At 56.9% G+C, this 17687-nt stretch overlaps 2 protein-coding genes across 2 annotated transcripts in view; one reads left to right on the plus strand and one right to left on the minus strand.

Moving 5' to 3' along the window:
* Positions 1-46: 46 nt before the first annotated feature.
* On the plus strand, positions 47-10381 carry F2RL3 (F2R like thrombin or trypsin receptor 3). Its single transcript, XM_060233103.1, is given in 7 exon segments — positions 47-99; positions 147-351; positions 454-651; positions 8096-8131; positions 8595-9503; positions 9505-9576; positions 10319-10381. Coding segments are annotated over 7 exon segments (1536 nt in total).
* A 554-nt stretch (positions 10382-10935) lies between these two features.
* The window catches only part of CPAMD8 (C3 and PZP like alpha-2-macroglobulin domain containing 8), a 71591-nt gene continuing 64839 nt past the window's right edge, over positions 10936-17687 (minus strand). Inside the window, exons 38-42 of the mRNA XM_060233104.1 lie at positions 17584-17658; positions 16079-16184; positions 15867-15977; positions 13476-13691; positions 10936-11083 (exon numbers count right to left, since the gene is read on the minus strand). Of these exons, the coding sequence (XP_060089087.1) occupies positions 10944-11083; positions 13476-13691; positions 15867-15977; positions 16079-16184; positions 17584-17658 (648 nt within the window). The 3' untranslated portion in view covers positions 10936-10943. The remainder of the gene's footprint in view (positions 11084-13475; positions 13692-15866; positions 15978-16078; positions 16185-17583; positions 17659-17687) is intronic.

The following is a 17687-nucleotide window of genomic DNA, read 5'->3' on the forward strand; positions in this document are numbered from 1 at the left end:
GGAGCCTGGCCCCTGCCGCTGAGCTCTTGGCTGCCCTGGGAAGGAAATGGGGGCAGGGGTGGGGGAGGAGGAGGGGCTGCAGCAACCACCGCGGCAAACGTGGGTCTTCCCAACCAGCAGCTCCAGGCTGAGGCTTCCCTCCACAGGAACCTCCGGAAGTTCCGTCGCTGGCAGTGCCAGCAGGTCCGGGCCCTGCGCGACCAGGCCAAGAGCTCCTGGAAGCAGCTGGTGGGGGTGGAGAGCGCCTGCAACGTAGACTGCAAGTTCAAGCTGAACACCCACAAGATGCTCTTTGTCACCAACGCGGAGGACTACATGTACCGCCGGGGGGCCCTCTCGCGGGCCAGTCGGGTGCGTCTTGGGGCTGAGGCCCTTCCCCCACCCCCCGCTGGCAAAGGAAGGCTCCCGCCCCCAGACTGACCCCTCTCCTCTCCCCCCCCCCCCCCGTTGCAGGCCCAGCCCCTCGTCTTGCTGCGGCACCACCGGCGCTTTGAGGAGTGGCACCAGGGCTGGCTGGGGAGGCACGTGGCCGCGGAGTCAGCGGAGCTGGTCCAGGACTGGCTGATGGGGGACGAGGATGAGGACTTGGTGCCTTGCAAGACCACCTGTGAGACCACCAGCATCCACGGGGTGCCCGTCAACCGCTACCGGGTGCAGTACAGCCGCCAACCATCTTCGCCCTGACTGCCCGGCCGGGGGGGCCTGTGCCATGTAGGTATCTCTGGCATTGCTCTGGCCAGCGTTTTCCTGGGGGGGTTGACAGTGGGGGGCCCTGAAGGCGCTTCCCCCCCCCCATGGCGCAGGCGGGATTTGCCGAGGGGGGGTTCGAGCCCTCCGGAGCGTCTTTGGGCTTGAGGAAGGGTGGCCGGCGTGTGTGGAGGGAAGGTCCCGTTTGGCCTCTGGCAGGAGCCTGTAGCTCTCACGTGGGGGGGCAGTGATGGACTGAAGTCAGCCAGGGGTCTTTCTCCCTCTCTTTCCTCGGCTGTTTCCACCTGCCCTGCAGTGTTGTTTCTGGCCTTTTGTGTTTCGGAGGAGGAGGAGGAAGAAGGTGCTGTTCCGTCAGGGCGCTGAGGGCAGAGAGAAGGCAGGGCTTGACTTGTGACTGGGCAGGGCTGCTGAGCCTCTCTTCCAGACTGTGGGGTGTCCCAAGTCACCCTCCAGTAGCCACGCCCTCTTTTGCAAAGTTCCTCCAGGCAGCCTGTGTGGGGGAAGGGGCCAGTCTCCGTGGCAGGACCAGTGGGGCTCACTGGGGGCTTGTCCTCCACTGCTGCCCACCCAGTTTGGGTGGAGCTGCACCGGGGGAGCTTTTGAGTGGCAAGAGAATCCCTGCGAGCAGCTCAGTCCTTGCCGGTGGTGGCCCCAGCCCTCCCTGACTCCGCAGAGAAGACGCTCGCTGGGCTTGCTGGCCCTTGCATACGGAGGGGCAAGCAGTGCAGCTCCCCTTTCAGTGTTCTCCCCCACCCAGGAATGAAAGGGGGGGGGCCACAGGCATCTGAGGCAGCCTAGCCCCGCCCCGCCCCCCTTCTGTCTCCCTCCGTTTCCCAAGCAGAGAGAACCAGTGGTGCCAAACCCTCCTTGACCACCCAGGACTTCATGCTCGCTTGTGGCTTGGCTCATGTGTGTTGCGGTCGGGGGCCTCGTGGTGTTTGTGACTCCTGCCCTCTTCCACTCCTCCCCCTCCCTCCCCTCTCTTTTAGAGCTGTACTTTGGGCCATTGTTACGTGTCCTTGGTTTATACCCTAATTAATTTATCATCTGAGCGGATCCAGACAGCATGTTGCTGCCTCGTCCCGGCTGCCGCAGCCGTCACAAGAATAGGAGGCGGCTCTTCCGTTTTCTGGGGGGGGGGGGTGTCTCTGGTGGGGGGGGTGCTTGTATTTGCTTTGCCAACTCATTTGAATGTAGTTTTCTTTTTTTAAAAAAAATATTTATTTGCACATCAAGTAAAATAAAATATTCATTTTGAAACAAGGTGACTCCCGTCTGCCTTTGTGGGCTCCAGGGCAGCTGAGCAGTTGGCAGGGCCTTTGGGTGGTGGCCCCTGGAGCCAGCTGGCAGGAGCTGGGGCGGCCTTTCCACAGCGCAAAGGCAGCTTCTCTCTCGCCTGGGGGAGAGCGGGCGGTTTTTTTCCCAGCACCTGCGATAAACCTGGGTCATCCCACTGGAGCGGAACAGGGAACTCTGTGCATGCCCAGAGCACAAGCTCAGCGCCTGAAGCCCAGCTGCTTTTGTAGGCCGGGAGCCCTCTGGCACTGGGACTGGCGGGGGGGAGGGGGCACAGAGCGGATCTGGGAGTTCTGCAGCAGACAGAATTGGGGCCTGTCACAGCTGGTCCTTCCTGAAGGTCTTTGCTCAGAGCAGCCCTTGATTCCCCCCCCCCCTGCAGCTGGCTCTTCCTCAGTGGAGGCTGGGGGGACACACCTCCCCCTCCCCCCACGGCCAAGGCATCTGGCTTGTCTGCCCTGGAGGTCCCTGAGGAGAGGGGGGAAGAGGCCACTCTGCCTTCAGGCCCTGAGCAGAAAGTGCCCCAGCAAACTTCCTCTATTTGAAAGAGCAGCCCCTCTGCCAGCAGAGCCGAACAGCCCCAGGGGGGTCCTCTCCTGACCCGCTGGTCTCCCTGCCCACAGGGAGGCTGTGTCTCTTGGCCAGAGAGGCAGGGGGCTGGCGTGCTTAGGGTGGGATTGAGATCTGGGCGTCCAGCTTGGAATCCCCAGTTGTTGAGGGACCCGGGGCCTGGCACATCCTCTCAGGCTGCTCTACCTCAAGGAGTTCTTGTCAGGAGGATAAAATGAAGGAAATCAGGACAATGTGAGTACTTTGAGGAGAAAGTAAATAAAAACAGAAGAACATAAGAGAAGCCATGTTGGATCAGGCCAGTGGCCCCTCCAGTCCAACACTCTGTGTCACATAAGAACATAAGAGAAGCCATGTTGGATCAGGCCAATGGCCCCTCCAGTCCAACACTCTGTGTCACATAAGAACATAAGAGAAGCCCTGCTGGATCAGGCCAGTGGCTCATCCAGTCCAACATTCTGTGTCACACAGTGGCCAAAAAACCCAGGTGCCATCAGGAGGTCCATCAGTGGGGCCAGGACACCAGAAGCCCTTCCTCTTCCCCCAAGCACCAAGAATACAGAGCACCACTGCCCCAGACGTAAGAGAAGCCATGTTGGATCAGGCTAATGGCCCATCCAGTCCAACAATCTGTGTCACACAATGGCCAAAAAACCCAGGTGCCATCAGGATGCCCAACAGTGGGGCCAGGACACTAGAAACCCGTCCACTGTTGCCCCCCCCCCCAAGCACCAAGAATACAGAGCATCACTGCCCCAGAGAAGCCATGTTGAATCAGGCCACTGGCCCATCCAGTCCAACACTCTGTGTCACACAGTGGCCAAAAAACCCAGGGACCATCAGGAGGTCCACCAGTAGGGGCAGGGCACTAGAAGCCCTCCCGCTGTCCCCCACCCTCAGAGCATCAGGAATACAGAGCATCACTGCCCCAGACAGAGTTCCATCTATCCCTTATGGCTAATAGCCACTGATGGAACTCTGCTCCATGTGCTTATCCAATCCCCTCTTGAAGCTGTTCATATTTGTAGCCGCCACCACCACCTCTGACAGGAAATTCCATGTGTTAATCACCCTTTGGATGAAGAAGTACTTCCTTTTATCTGTTCTAACCCAACTGAGTGCCCACACGTTTCTGTATTGTGAGAAAGGGAGAAAAGTACTTCTTTCTCTGCCTTCTCTGTCCCATGCATATTGACGGTTGCTGGTGCTGCTGCAAAATCATAATAAGAACATAAGAGAAGCCATGTTGGATCAGACCAATGGCCCATCCAGTCCAACACTCTGTCACATAATAATAATAATAATATATAATAATTTTTTATTTTTATCCCGCCCTCCCCGCCGGAGCAGGCTCAGGGCGGCTCACAACATAAAATACATATTACATCAATTGTACTTATAAAAACATGGTTAAAATAATTACAAATTTTTAAAAATTAACATAGCAATAAGGCGTTAACAATAAGGCATTATAAACAAATTATCAGTGAATTTCAAAGAATAAAACATTTCCAGCAGCAAACCTAGCTTTGTCACTAGCCTTGTCACTAGTTGAAGGCCATCTTGAAAAAGTGGGTCTTACAGGCCCTTCGAAATCCATCTAAACATCGTAGGGCCCTCACCTCCTCAGGGAGTTGATTCCACAGTAGTGGAGCGGTGATAGAGAAGGCCCGGTCCCGGGTGGCCTTCAGTCTGGCCTCCCTTGGCCCAGGGATATTCAACTGGTTTTTTCCAGATGACCTCAGTGCCCTCTGGGGCTCATATGGGGAAAGACGGTCCCTCAGGTAGGTCCTCGGCCATATAGGGCTTTAAAGGTGATAACCAGCACCTTGTAGCGAACTCGGTATGCCACTGGCAGCCAGTGCAGCCCGCGCAGCCCCGGCCGTATGTGCTCCCATCTTGGGAGCCCTAACAACAGCCTAGCCGCCGCGTTCTGCACCAGCTGCAGCCACCGAATTCGGCACAAGGGCAGCCCCATGTAGAGGGCGTTGCAGTAGTCCAGTCTCGAGATGACCGTAGCATGGATCACCATTGCCAGGTCACGGCGCTCCAGGAAGGGGGCCAACTGCTTCGCCCGTCGAAGATGAAAGAACGCGGACTTGGCAGCGGCCGCTATCTGTGCCTCCATCGATAATGAAGGCTCCAGGAGAACCCCCAGGCTCCTGACCTTGTGTGCCGCTTTAAGCTGCACACCGTCGAGGACTGGCAAGGGGATTTCCCTTCCCAGAGCACCGCGACCCAAGCATAGGACCTCTGTCTTCGTTGGATTCAACTTCAGCCCGCTTAGCCTGAGCCAACCGTTTTCTGGGACGGAGCCAGGCCGGCCATCCATTAGTAGATAGAGCTGGGTGTCATCAGCGTATTGATGGCACCCAAGCCCAAACCTCCGGACAATCTGGGCAAGGGGGCGCATATAGATGTTAAACAAACAACATGTTAAACAAACAAGAACATAAGAGAAGCCCTGTTGGATCAGGCCAGTGGCCCATCCAGTCCAACACTCTGTGTTACACAGTGGCGAAATTTTTATATATATACACACACACACACACACACACATACCTACATATATATACACACTGTGGCTAATAGCCACTGATGGACCTCTGCTCCATATTTTTATCTAACCCCCTCTTGAAGCTGTCCATGCTTGTAGCCTCCACCACCTCCTGTGGCAGTGAATTCCACATGTTAATCACCCTTTGGGTGAAGAAGTACTTCCTTTTATCTGTTTTAACCTGACTGCTCAGCAATTTCATCAAATGCCCGCAAGTTCTTGTATTGCGAGAAAGGGAGAAAAGGACTTCTTTCTCTTTCTCCATCCTGTGCATAATCTTGTAAACCTCTTATGTCACCCCGCAGTCGACGTTTCTCCAAGCTAAAGAGCCCCAAGCATTTTAACCTTTCTTCATGGGGAAAGTGTTCCAACCCTTTAATCATTCTAGTTGCCCTTTTCTGGACTTTTTCCAATGCTATAATATCCTTTTTGCGGTGCGGTGACCAGAATTGCACACAGTATTCCAAATGAGACCGCACCATCGATTTATACAGGGGCATTATGATACTGGCTGATTTGTTTTCAATTCCCTTCCTAATAATTCCCAGCATGGCGTTGGCCTTTTTTATTGCAATTGCACACTGTCTTGACATTTTCAGTGAGTTCTCTACCACGACCCCAAGATCTCTCTCTTGGTCAGTCTCAGCCAGTTCACACCCCATCAACTTGTATTTGTAGCTGTGATTCTTGGCCCCAATGTGCATTACTTTGCACTTGGCCACATTGAACCTCATCTGCCACATTGATGCCCACTCACCCAGCCTCAACAGATCCCTTTGGAGTGCCTCACAATCCTCTCTGGTTCTCACCACCCTGAACAATTTAGTATCATCTGCAGACTTGGCCACTTCACTGCTTACTCCCAACTCCAGATCATTAATGAACAAGTTAAAGAGCATGGGACCCAGTACTGAGCCCTGCAGCACCCCACTGCTTACCGTCCTCCACTGCAAAGACTGCCCATTTATACTCACTCTTTGCTTCCTATTAATTAGCCAGTTTTTGATCCACAAGAGGACCTGCCCTTTTACTCCATGACTCTCGAGCTTTCTAAGGAGCCTTTGATGAGGAACTTTATCAAAAGCTTTCTGGAAGTCAAGGTAAACAACATCTATTGGGTCTCCTTTGCCCAAATGTTTGCTCACCCCCTCAAAGAAATGTAACAGGTTAGTGAGGCAAGATCTTCCCTTACAGAACCCATGCTGAGTCTTCCTCAATAACCCGTGTTCATCAATGTGCCTACTCATTCTGTCCTTGATAATGGTTTCTACCAACTTTCCCGGTATTGAAGTCAGACTGACTGGCCTGTAATTTCCTAGATCTCCTCTGGAACCCTTTTTAAAGATGGGGGTGACATTTGCTACCTTCCAGTCCTCAGCCACGGAGGCAGATTTCAATGAAAGATTACGTATTTTTGTCAGAAGATCCACAAGTTCAGCTTTGAGTTCTTTCAGAATTCTTGGATGTATGCCATCCGGACCTGGTGACTTATTAGTTTTTAATTTGTCTATCAGTCGTAGAATCTCCTCTCTTGTCACCTCAATCTGACTCAGGTCTTTCAACACCTCTTCCAAAATTAGTGGTTCTGGAGCGGGCAAACACTTCTCATCTTCCACAGTGAAGATGGAGGCAAAAATGCATTCAGCTTCTCAGCCATTTCCCTATCCTCCTTCAGTAATCCTTTTACCCCTTGGTCATCCAAGGGCCCCACTGCATCCCTGGCTGGTTTCCTGCTTCTAATATATTTGAAGAAATTTTTATTGTTGGTCTTTATGTTGTTTGCAGTATGCTCCTCATAGTCCCTTTGGATAATGGATTTTTAGCTAAAAGTATTGGGAACAAATTCAAATGGTTATGGGATATATTATACCTCTAAAACCTGGAATATTATTTCTGAATTATTGGCCTGATTCATCTATCCACCGCAAATCAGGAGAGACTCAATCTCAACTCTTTTAGTGGCAGCCAAAACCGCCACAACATCTCAATGATTTGAAAAGTCTGGACCTTCAGTCTCACGATGGCATAACAAAGGAAATGACAAACTTAATTGGAAACCTACCCCAGACTCTGTAGAAAAATGGTTTGGCAGACCGTGGCACTTTGAAAGCACCGACTGAGAGGGGTTGAAGCAAGAGGCCAGAAAGACAGCACTATCAGGGGGGGGGGGTGAGATGTCCTGTGCTCTTTCCTTCCCCATGAGGTCATTTCCTGGCCGGTATCAGGGCTTTGTGGTCATTCCCTGGGCAGGAAGGGAAGAGCTCAGGGCTCCAGTCATTGAGGGAGGGGGGCGTTCTTGAAGAGATCCTGGAAGGACGTTCAGCCTTTGCCTCCCTGCAACTTCCATGCAGGCTCTCTTCTGGGGGGGGGGCCTTCTCCACAGCAGCCAACCACCCCCCCATCCTGAGTTGTTTGTTCTCTCTGGCACGTGTGGATGCTGCCCATCTGTTGGGTTCTTGTGCAGCCAGTGGAGGAGAAGGAGGGGAAGGCCACAAGCCAGCCTGGCCGGCCACAAGCGACCGCCACAGAGGAAGTCTCTGCCCATCACGCACGCAAGCTGTCAGAGGACACCAGCTGCCTCTTCTGAAGAGTGGGGGCCGGGGGTGGTCCTTGCTGTTTCCTGGAGTTAAGAGGCTGAGGGAGGAGGCCAGGCACTCACTCCTGGAGCAGAATGGCTGGCTGCGCCCGGGGGCCCCGGTCTTGGCCTTGGCCTGCTTCTCCTCGGCTGCTTTTGGGAGCCGGGCCTGGCGGCTGCGGACTATGATGGTAAGCAGCAACTGGGGGCGAGCCCTTTTCCTGACAGAGAGATCCCAGTAGGCAGCCGCGTTGGTCTGAAGCAGTAGAACAAAGCCCTTGAAGACCGACTAAGTTTTATTTAGAATAAAACGAAAGCTTCCATTCTAAATAAAACTTAGTTGGTCTTAAAGGTGAACTTGTCTACTGCTGTGTTCCTTTTCTGGACAGGCCCAGGCAGGCAGCGGCTATGGGCTTAGAAGCAAGGTAAGCTTTGGCAAGAGGCAGGCAGGCAGGCAGGCAGCCCTTGGGTGGGTGGGTGGGAGGAGAGAGGATGGCTGCTGCCTTGAGGAGGGAGGCCGAGGGCTCTGCCAAATGACGCAAAGCCAAGCCATGCAGGAGGGCTTTCCTACAGAGGGAACCGGGCTGCCCTGCACAGAAGGGGCTCAACGGTGAGGGCTCATCCGCCTGCATCACTTTGCGGCATTTAATGCATTGGCTGAGTAAGTAATGCTGGCTTCAGATTTCTGCTTCCTATTCTGTGGTTTTCCGAGCTGTTTCCCCCCTCCCGTTTGCCTTGAGGCCAGCAAGCAAGGCAGGCTAGAAAGAACACAAAGAGGTTCAGCCCCAGCGTGAGCTTTCCAAGAGCTTGACCGTGCAGTGGGGGGACCCCGGGAAGCGCCCGCGTGTCCTCTGGCCTCTCTCTAACGGGGACTCCTTCTGTTGCCAGACTATGGGCCCAACAGCACCACTGACGACGAGCAGGCCTCCCCTTCCGTTGGGCTGTGGTCCCCGAGCTATCCCCGGGCAGGTGGTGCGGCACAACGGCACCCTCTTCCTAGCCATCCCTGCCGCGTCCCGCCTGCAGCTCAGCAGCCGGCTTTTCACCCTCCTCCTGCCCTGCGCCTACCTGGCCATCTTCCTGGTGGGGCTGCCCCTGAACGGGCTGGCGCTGGTGGTACTGGCCGCCCACGTGGAGAAGCTGCCCTCCACCGTCTTCCTGATGAACCTGGCCGTGGCCGACCTGCTGCTGGCGCTCCTCCTCCCCTTCAAGATAGCCTACTACTTCCTGGGCAACCACTGGCCCTTCGGCGAGGGGATGTGCCGCTTCGCTGCCGCCGCCTTCTACGGGAACATGTACGGCTCCATGCTCCTGCTGGCTTGCATCAGCGTGGATCGCTACCTGGCTGTGGCTCACCCCTTCTTTGCCCGCTCCTGCCGCAGCCTGGCCCTCGCCACGGGCACCTGCGCAGTCGTTTGGTTGGCAGCTGTCCTCCTAGTCGTGCCCCTCACCCTCCACCGCCAGTCCTTCCCCTTAAACGGGACGGGGCTCACCGTGTGCCACGACGTCCTGCCCCGCGTCCAGGAGGCTGGGTACTACTACTACTACTTCCTCTGCCTCGTGACCTGCGGCTTCCTCGCCCCTCTGCTGGCCATGGTGCTCAGCTCCGGGGCCACCCTTCGGGCCCTGCTGGGCAGCGGGGAGAGGTATGCCACCGCCATCAAGCTCACGGCCCTGGTCCTCTCCACCATGCTGGTCTTCTACACCCCCAGCAACGTTCTGCTGCTCCTCCACTACACAGACTCCTGCTCCCAGCGCCAGGAGGGCACCCTCTACGTGGCCTACATGGTCAGCCTGGGCCCTCACCGCTTGCAACAGCTGCGCCGACCCCTTCGTCTACTACTATGCCTCTGAGGAGTTCCGGGCCAAGGTCAGGGGGAGGGCTCTTCCACCGCTGCCGGCAGAGCTCCACGGCCTCCCTGAAGCCCTCCAAGGAGAGCTGGCCCCTCCAGAGCTCCTGCGCACACTCCCTGGGATAAGGGGGGGCCTCCCCCCCCCTCGGACCTTGCAGCCACCTTGCGAGAGGAAAACGAGGCGTTGGCTTCTGGCTGCAGCAGGGGCAAAGAGGGTGGGCTTGGGCTGCCTCCCTCCTCCTGCCCACCCCTCCCCCCAGGCTCTCCTTGGGCTTCTGCTGGGGACTTGGGGTGGGATTCTGGGGCTGGTCCAGGGCCCCTTTCTGGCTCTGAGCTCTCGCAGGGCCCATGAAGGCCCACACAGACCTCAAGGGGGCGCTGCAGGAGCAGGGAGCCACTGGTCCAGCCCTGGCCCACCCAGCCTGGCTTCCTGGGCGCAGGGAAGAAGGCAATGGAGGCAACCAGTTGTATAAATCAGTTTTTAATAAAAATATTCCATCAGCATCCAAGTCCAACGTCTTTCCTTTATCCCCCTCCCCCCCCCCCGGTTTCTCCTCTGCACCAGGAATGGAATGAAGCCTGGCTCGGAGCATCTGCAGGTGTGGGGGGAGGGGAGGGGAGGGGGGAAAGGCCGGCTCCACGAATGCCAGAAGCTGGCAGAAGAGCCGAAAGTGCAGCCTGGGGCGGGCCAGGCCAGGCCAGAGGCTTCTTGGGAGCTGCCAGGCAGACCCCGCCCCCCTTTCTCGCCCCTCTCCGGAGGAGGCCAGAAAGCAGCTCCGCTGGCCGGCTCCGCCTCCTTTGGCCCTTCTCCTGCTGCCCTGAGCCTTTGAGGGACCCTGCCGGGAAGGGAGACAAGGGCCCTCCAAGGGAGAGGGCCACGAGGGGAAGAAGCCAGGAAGCAGAAGGGCAGAACAGAGAGAGTGCCCTGGGGGGGGCAGAGGCAAAGGGGGCCAGAGCGCATCTCCCTGCTGCCTTCCAGCTGGGCAGGCCTGAGGCCAAAAGTGGCATGGGGGGTGACAGGCCCTGTGAGGGATTCCCCCTCCCTCCCTCTCTGCCTAGCTGAGGGTGGGGGGCAGGAACCTATCTGCACTGTGGGTGTCCTTCAGATCTCTTGCCCCAGCTGCCAGGCAGAGGGAGATGAGGGGCTGGCCGTGCTGAAGGCTGGAGAAGTGGGAAGGGCAGAAGCCTCCAGAAAGCATCTCAAGGGGGGTTCTGGGCAGCGGCGGCAGCAACGCACCAGAGCCAGACTCCTCCCAGCGCTGCCTGCGGACAACTGGGGAGAGGGGAAGGAGACAGAGAGGCCCTGTCAGCGCTGGAGGGAGGGAGGCAGGCAGGCAGAGCCCCAGGCACACAAGCCCCTGCTCACCGGTTCTCGGCCCAGCGGTCAAAGCCGCCCCATGGAGCTGTCCCTTGCTTGCGCTGCAGTCGTCTGCTCAAAAGCATCGCCTTCGGAGGCAGCATAGGGGTCCACCTCGTACTCATAGGAGTAGTAAGAGAAGTCCGGCTGGAGGGAGGGGCTCTTGTCTGTAGACACAGAGAGAGAGAGACTGTGAGGGGGGCGGGAGGGGCTGTGAACTCTTCCAGCTCAGGGCCCTTTTCTCCTCCTCCCCCTCCTCCTGAGCCAGCACAGGGTTGAAAAAAGACATGCAAAAGTCAAGTTTCCACTCCATTGAGCTGGTTGGGAGGGTCTGAAGGAAAAAGGAGAAGAGGACTGGATTTCTACCCCACCCTTCACTCGGAGCCTCAGAGCAACTTCCAGTCTCCTTCCCTTCCTCTCCCCACAAGACACCCCGTGAGGTGGGTGGGTGGGGCTGAGAGAGCTCAGAGAGATCTGGGGCTGGCCAGCTGCTGCATGCAGAGGAGGAGAGGTGGGGAATCCAACCTGCACGCTTCACCACCACACCAAATGGGCTGTCTGAAAGGGGCAACACGGCAGGGCTGCAGCCAGGGTGTTCCATTTGGGAAGGGTGGGTGGGGCAGGCTTTGGGAGGCGGTCCTCCTGTTTGCATTTGCCACTTCCCCTTCTCCTCCCTCTACTCAAGACCGTGGAGCTGAGCCATGCCATCTTCAGTGACACCTGCTCACCTGGGAGATCCTGGAGGGGGGGCGGGCGGAAGGGAAGAGGCTCGGAGGGAAAGCATCACCTGGCACCCAAGCACCAGCCTAGCCCAGCCCAGCCCAGCGGCACCCAATGCCATGAAGGTGCTTAGGCTCTGCTTCAGACTGCTCCCTGCCCCCCCTCGACACCTTCATTCTGTTGTGCTGATGCAGCCAGGGCTGGGTTGGGCGCTCCTCCCCACCCCCCCGCCTGCTGCAGCCCGTCCCATCCCCCCCCCCCCCCCTGCAAACTCCAGGCAGCCGAAGGAGCTGTTTTTGCAAGCCATGCTTGTGCATCACAGGGCGGGGGTGGGGTGAGGTGAGACCCGGCTTGCTTGCAGAGGAGACACGCAGGCGGCCAGGAGAGCCTCTGCCAAGTCTGGAGCTGGCAAAGCCCAGCCTCTAGCCTAGGTGAGTCAGGTGCGTGCCAGAGGAGGGGGGCATCCTGCTCCACCCCCTTGCAGAGAGAAGGCCAGCAGCTGAGCGAGAGAACGGGGAGGGAGGCAGCTGCGCTTTTGCACAAGCATGCTCGGCACCAGGTGCTCAGCCGTGGGGCAATAGGTCAGGGTCCTGAGGAGGGAGGCGATGGGGGACTGATGGGAGGGGCCTGAAAGATCACGCGGGGTCTGGTGGGTGGGGCCTGGACTCCCACAGCCCCCCCCCCCCCGGCAACACAGCATGCTTCCTTTGTGCTTCAACAGAAGATGAACCCTCTTGGATCACCCTGACCGGGAACGCTGGAATGGGAGCAGCTTTCAGACAGAGTCTGCTCCTGCCCTGTAGACACCCTTTCCCCAACCCCGAGGAAAGGAGCTAAGCCCCCCCCCACACACACAGCGAGGCAGTCCTCACCTGTCGGCAGCTGCTGTGGTTGGGCGGGCTTTTCTTTCCCGTCAGGAGTGTTCTTGGCTGCAGGAAGGAACACACATCATCCCCCCAGGAGGTGCTGAAGGGCCAAAGGGGCGCCCACCTCCCCTCCCCCGGCCCACGTTGACGTCACATGTATTTCTATTATAAGTTTTTAATACATTGATTTACTGGATTGGATTTATATCCTGCCCTCCCTGCCAAATCAAGCTCTGAGACCAAGAAGTTGTTGATGCAAACAGAAGGAAGCTAAAACTCAGTTCTCTTAGCAGCACCGCATGTTGGATTCTGTGGGTCTGTCCCTTTGGCAGTGGCGGCAGTGGTCTCCTCCAGAGCAAGCCGCTCCTCTGTTAGGAAGAGACTCCCGCCACCCAGGGAGCACAGGCCCACCGGACCCTTTCCGCCCATATGGAGCCTCAGCTCCTGGCTTGAGGGACAAGAAACAGGGCCATGGTGGACGGGACCCGCCAAAAGGCACGCCTCCCTGTCTGCACGGGATCCCCAAAGGGGCTTGGGAAGGAGGAGGAGGAGCAGAGGGCTCGTCTGTTGTGCAGATGTTCTTTGAAGGAGTGCGGTTGGAAGGTCGCCCTGCCTTATTTTGACCAGGCTCCACAAACGCCAACTGCATCCTCGGAGACTAGGCCTGTCCAATACCAATCTGGCTATCGTGTGAACCTGAGGACATCCCAGCTGCTAGGATACATCTGGGCATTTCATTTCTCCCCAGGGGGGCCCAGAACAGCTGCACATCCTTCTCCTTGCCTCTGCTTTATCCTCCCCACAGCTCAGGCAGAGGCCCCCCCGAGGTCACCCAGAGGGGGGATTGGAATCGGAGCCTCCCCCTCTGGCCACTGCATCTCACCCACTCTCCTTTGTGGGTCAGCATCTCAAGACCAATGTCGCCCCCTCCCAGCTGCACCCAGAGGCCTGTGCCGGCGCACCAAGAACTCACCCCCTCCGGAGCACTGGGCCATGGAGACTTGCTGGAGGCGGGTGCCGTTTCTGCAGGCCGCCACCTCCATCTGGCAGCGGTTCTGGTAGAGGAGCCCTTCGGAGCTGCACACTGGGTCCCCATCATAGCCACAGTCTCGGGCGCACAGGCACGGCTCCAAGGGGCCCTCTTCCCGGCAGCCCAGGATGCCCTGGCAAGGCCCTGCAGGGACAAAGCCTGGAATGGCAAGGGGGGGAGGGGAGAGGGGCACCGCTCAGTGCAAGCCTGGGGGGGTCACTGCACCAGAGCTCAGCAGGACTGCAAGCCCATGGAAGTCACACCGGCTGGCTTCTGCATGTGTTGCCGCTGGTCAGCCGGCTCAAAAATCAGACTCAGAAGTTGCCATCCCTAATTCATCAGGTGGCACATTTCATAGAGCCATTTTTCCAATGAGAAAAAGGCTTTCCTGCATGCGAGAGGCAGCCGGGGGGAGACTGCACTCTAAAAGGCAGGCTGCCCTGGCTTTGGACCAGCCCCTCGCCTGTCCCTTTGGGGCGGGGGGGGGGGAGAACTAATTTCTCCTGAGCACAAGGCTCCTCCGATGCAGAGGGGGGCCACCACGCTTGAGTCAGAGAGCCCTCCCCCCACAGCCCTCCACCCTCCCTCAATCAAGCAGCCAGACAGGTTTGGGTCAGGAAAACCACATGGGGGTGAAAGCTGCAGGGTCCTTCTCTCCACACCTGACGTGGTCCCGATCCCAACTGGGGTCCTTGTGGCACTGGAGGAATGAACACCTGGAGGGGTGATGTGTGACCGACTGAGGCACGGTTGGGCTGGGCAGCCCAGGGGCTGCAAGGCCCCGCTGGCCCAGCAAAGGAAGGGGGCCTGGGGGGAAAGGCCTCCCGAATCTCCAGGGTACTGTCCTGCTGGGAGACTGAGGTTCAAACTGGGGAGAAAGGGGGAGGTTCCAACTGAGGTAAAGGAACAGAAGCACCCCCTAAGCAGAGTCCCCTGAAACCAGAGGGCTGCAAGTAGATTAGAGTGCACTTCTAATGAAGTATGCCCTTGGGTGTTTAACACAATAAAGGAGAGCTCAAAAAGGCTTCAGGTGCCTCTGCTGGGGGAAGAAGGACTCCCCATTTTCTCATATGGAAATAGCAGGGGGTGGGAGGGAAGTTATTTCTCCATTTTAGCAGCTCCATTTTAGCACTGAATATTCTGTGGCTAGAGAAATAACTCCCCCCCCCCCCCGTGCTATTCAGTGTGGGAAAATGGGGGGGGGCACGATTCCTTCCTCCCCAACTGTCACGTCCTCATTCAGACTTTTTCTGCAGTGGCAGCAGCTCCGCCCTCGTGGAGTTTCCCCCAGCTCAAATGGGGGGGGGGGGCACAGCTGCTGCTACTGTGGAGAAGGTCTCAAAGTGTGACTTCTTACATCCCAGACTCACAGAGCTCAGGTAGAAATCCCCTCGCAATCCTTATCCATTGCTGCTGTTCAGAAAGTATTGCCACGGTGTGCAGCTGGGTTGCTTTCTTCAACGAATGGACTAATCTCAACCTGCTTTCTCCAGTGCAGAACCAGAGTCCTTCCCTTGACTTCTCTGCTGCCCTACAAACAACTTTCTATCTCATCATTTCATTCACTGCAGAGCCAAACTCACAGTGTCTCCATAAGGAGTTCCAAAAAGAACATTCAAATGTCACATTCCTTTGTGGAGTGTGGTATTTCTTAAACTGTACAAGGACTTCTCCAATGTCTTTTGGCTCTCCACCAGAAAAAGTAAAAGCATTCTAAACCGACAAGGCATCCTTTCCCACACACGGTTCAGCAGGAGAGCTGCTGGACATTTTTAAGATGTGGGATCATCTCTAGCTGCTGTCAGACATAGCCAAAAAGCTTGGTCCCGCCCAGCGCTTTCGCTTCCCAGGTCAATGGCCTTGCGAGACGAGGGGAGGCCAAGAGGAGGCCAAGGTCAGAAAACCCCCACCTCCATCACTTCTGACACTGCACAATGTCTGGCCTGATCCAGGCATGGGAGGCAATCAGGCGTCCACCCAAAAAACAGCCTGGTTGATGCACCTCTGAGAAACGCCTCTGCAAAGGCAGCAGCACCCTCAGGTGGAAGGAACAGGCAGCCGGAAGCAGACTCAGTGAAGATAACGCCTGTGCTGAGAGACAGCTCCTGCCCAACAGGAGGGGCTTTCTGCCTCCCCAGGGGCTGCTCCCCACACAGGCTGGGTGGCTGCAGAGCGACCGGATTCAACTCATTAGAAACCCCGACGTGTAGCTTGGCCCCAAAGGAAGGGAACGTCTCCAGAAGGTCTCCAGTTTGACAGAACAATCCTCAGCTGACCCAGCAAGCAAGGCGGGGGGGGGGCGGGGGAGGACGACTGGGCTTTCCCTGGACTCACCGACCCCGTGGCTGGCCGCGCTCTCCACCTCGTTGCAAAGGGGTCCATCGCAGAGCTCCCGAGCCAGGGGGCTGCTCTCACTGACGTTGTAGAAGCGAGTGGCTTCAAAGGCTGCCAAGCAGAGAGGGGTGGGGGGGGGTGGTCAGGGCACCAAGAGAGAGCTGTGCAGTTGGCTGGCTGGGGCCGGCAGAGGCCACACAGAAGGTACACACCTGGCTCGTAGTAGTCGTACACCCTGATGGGCACGGGGGCCGTCTTCCCCACAATGTATTCCCGGAAGGCCGTGAACTTGACGCAGGTCATGCACTGGCTCGGAATCTGCAGACAGCATTTGCTCAGGAGAGGGCAGGAGAAGGGAGTTTCTAGGGGGGTCTCTGTAAGCCTTCATGGCAGGGGGGAGGAATCCCACCTCCCCCAGAGTAAGGAACCCAGTAAGAAGCAGGTGCCTGTCTGAGGGCCTGGAAGAGCACCCCCCTACTCCCCAACACACAATGCAAGGAAAACCCCTCCCCTCCTTCTGTCGCCCACAACTCCATTCCTTATTCCAGAACTGCTGAGCCTGCCTTGCTTGCCACAAAGGCCCTGAGGGCAGCTAATAATGACGTGCCTCAAGAATCCTCGCTCACAATATCCAGATGCAAAGAATCGGCAACAAAACCAAAGTGGGTCAAGACAGACCTGCAATTTAAGGCAGGCGAGACAAGGGCCCATTCCACCCAGCTCTTCCAAGAGGGCGGTGCCAGGAGAGAGAGTTCCGCGGGCGGTTCTCCCCCCCCCGCCACTTCGCTTCAGAAGGGTGGGTCACATGATGATAAGGGGGGGGGCACTTCACACGTGATGAGCAGCCACAAATGGTCCTAGATCATTCTCAGCTGTGGAAGGCCACGCCAACACTTGAAAGGAGAAGCTGGCAAAATGAATGCTGGTGGGAACATTCCATGTCACCTACACTTTCCCCCCAGCAAGCTGGGTACTCATTTGACCGACCTCGGAAGGATGGAAGGCTGAGTCAACCTCGAGCCGACTACTTGAACCAGCTTCCGCTGGGATCGAACTCAGGTCGTGAGCAGAGGGCTCCGACTGCAGTACTGCAGCTTTACTACTCTGCGCCAAAGGGCTCTAAATGTTGACCTTGGCACTCATAAATCTATGCAGGTGTTCTAGATGTCCACAAAGTCCATGACGAAGACCCTGGGATTCTTTGTTTCAATAATAATTCTTCAACAGATGGTCTGTATTCATTTAAGAGGATGCTAAGGAACAACAATGCAACACGAAGTCTGCTATCTAAGTCTCTACTCCTCCTTTCATGTATTTCAACAAAACTTAAATCCAGATTTAATCCTGGTACAAGCTTGAATAAAGTGTCAACATTTATAATTGTTTTTTCCATCTATGTAGTTCGGGGAATATACTGCGGTCTGGATGGGTTGCCGTTTCCCAACAGCTGCCCGTGGGGCAGGGGAAAGGTGAGCGAGCCCCTCTCCTGGCCTGCTGTGACGTGGCCATGGGGAGAACTCCGAGCCCCCCTGCAAACTCCTGGACTCCAAGGCAAGGCTGACCCTCCTCCCTGAAGCGGGAGGTACCACTTCCGGCCCTCACCCGCTGAGGAGCAGGCAGCATGGAAACTCCTCTCTGCTGGGGGGTGGCGGTGGGGGCCCCTGCTCTGTGGGACGGGACAGGACAGGACACGATGCTGAGCGAGGGAGGGGCCTACCTCATCAAAATAGAACAGGACTTTCCTGCCGTCCACCTCATACCTCTTCAGGCCAATCTGCTTGTTCAGGAGCAACTGGGAAGGGGGGAAAAAGAACCACACCA

Source organism: Heteronotia binoei, chromosome 2 (assembly GCF_032191835.1).
Source record: "Heteronotia binoei isolate CCM8104 ecotype False Entrance Well chromosome 2, APGP_CSIRO_Hbin_v1, whole genome shotgun sequence".
Lineage (NCBI taxonomy): Eukaryota > Metazoa > Chordata > Lepidosauria > Squamata > Gekkonidae > Heteronotia > Heteronotia binoei.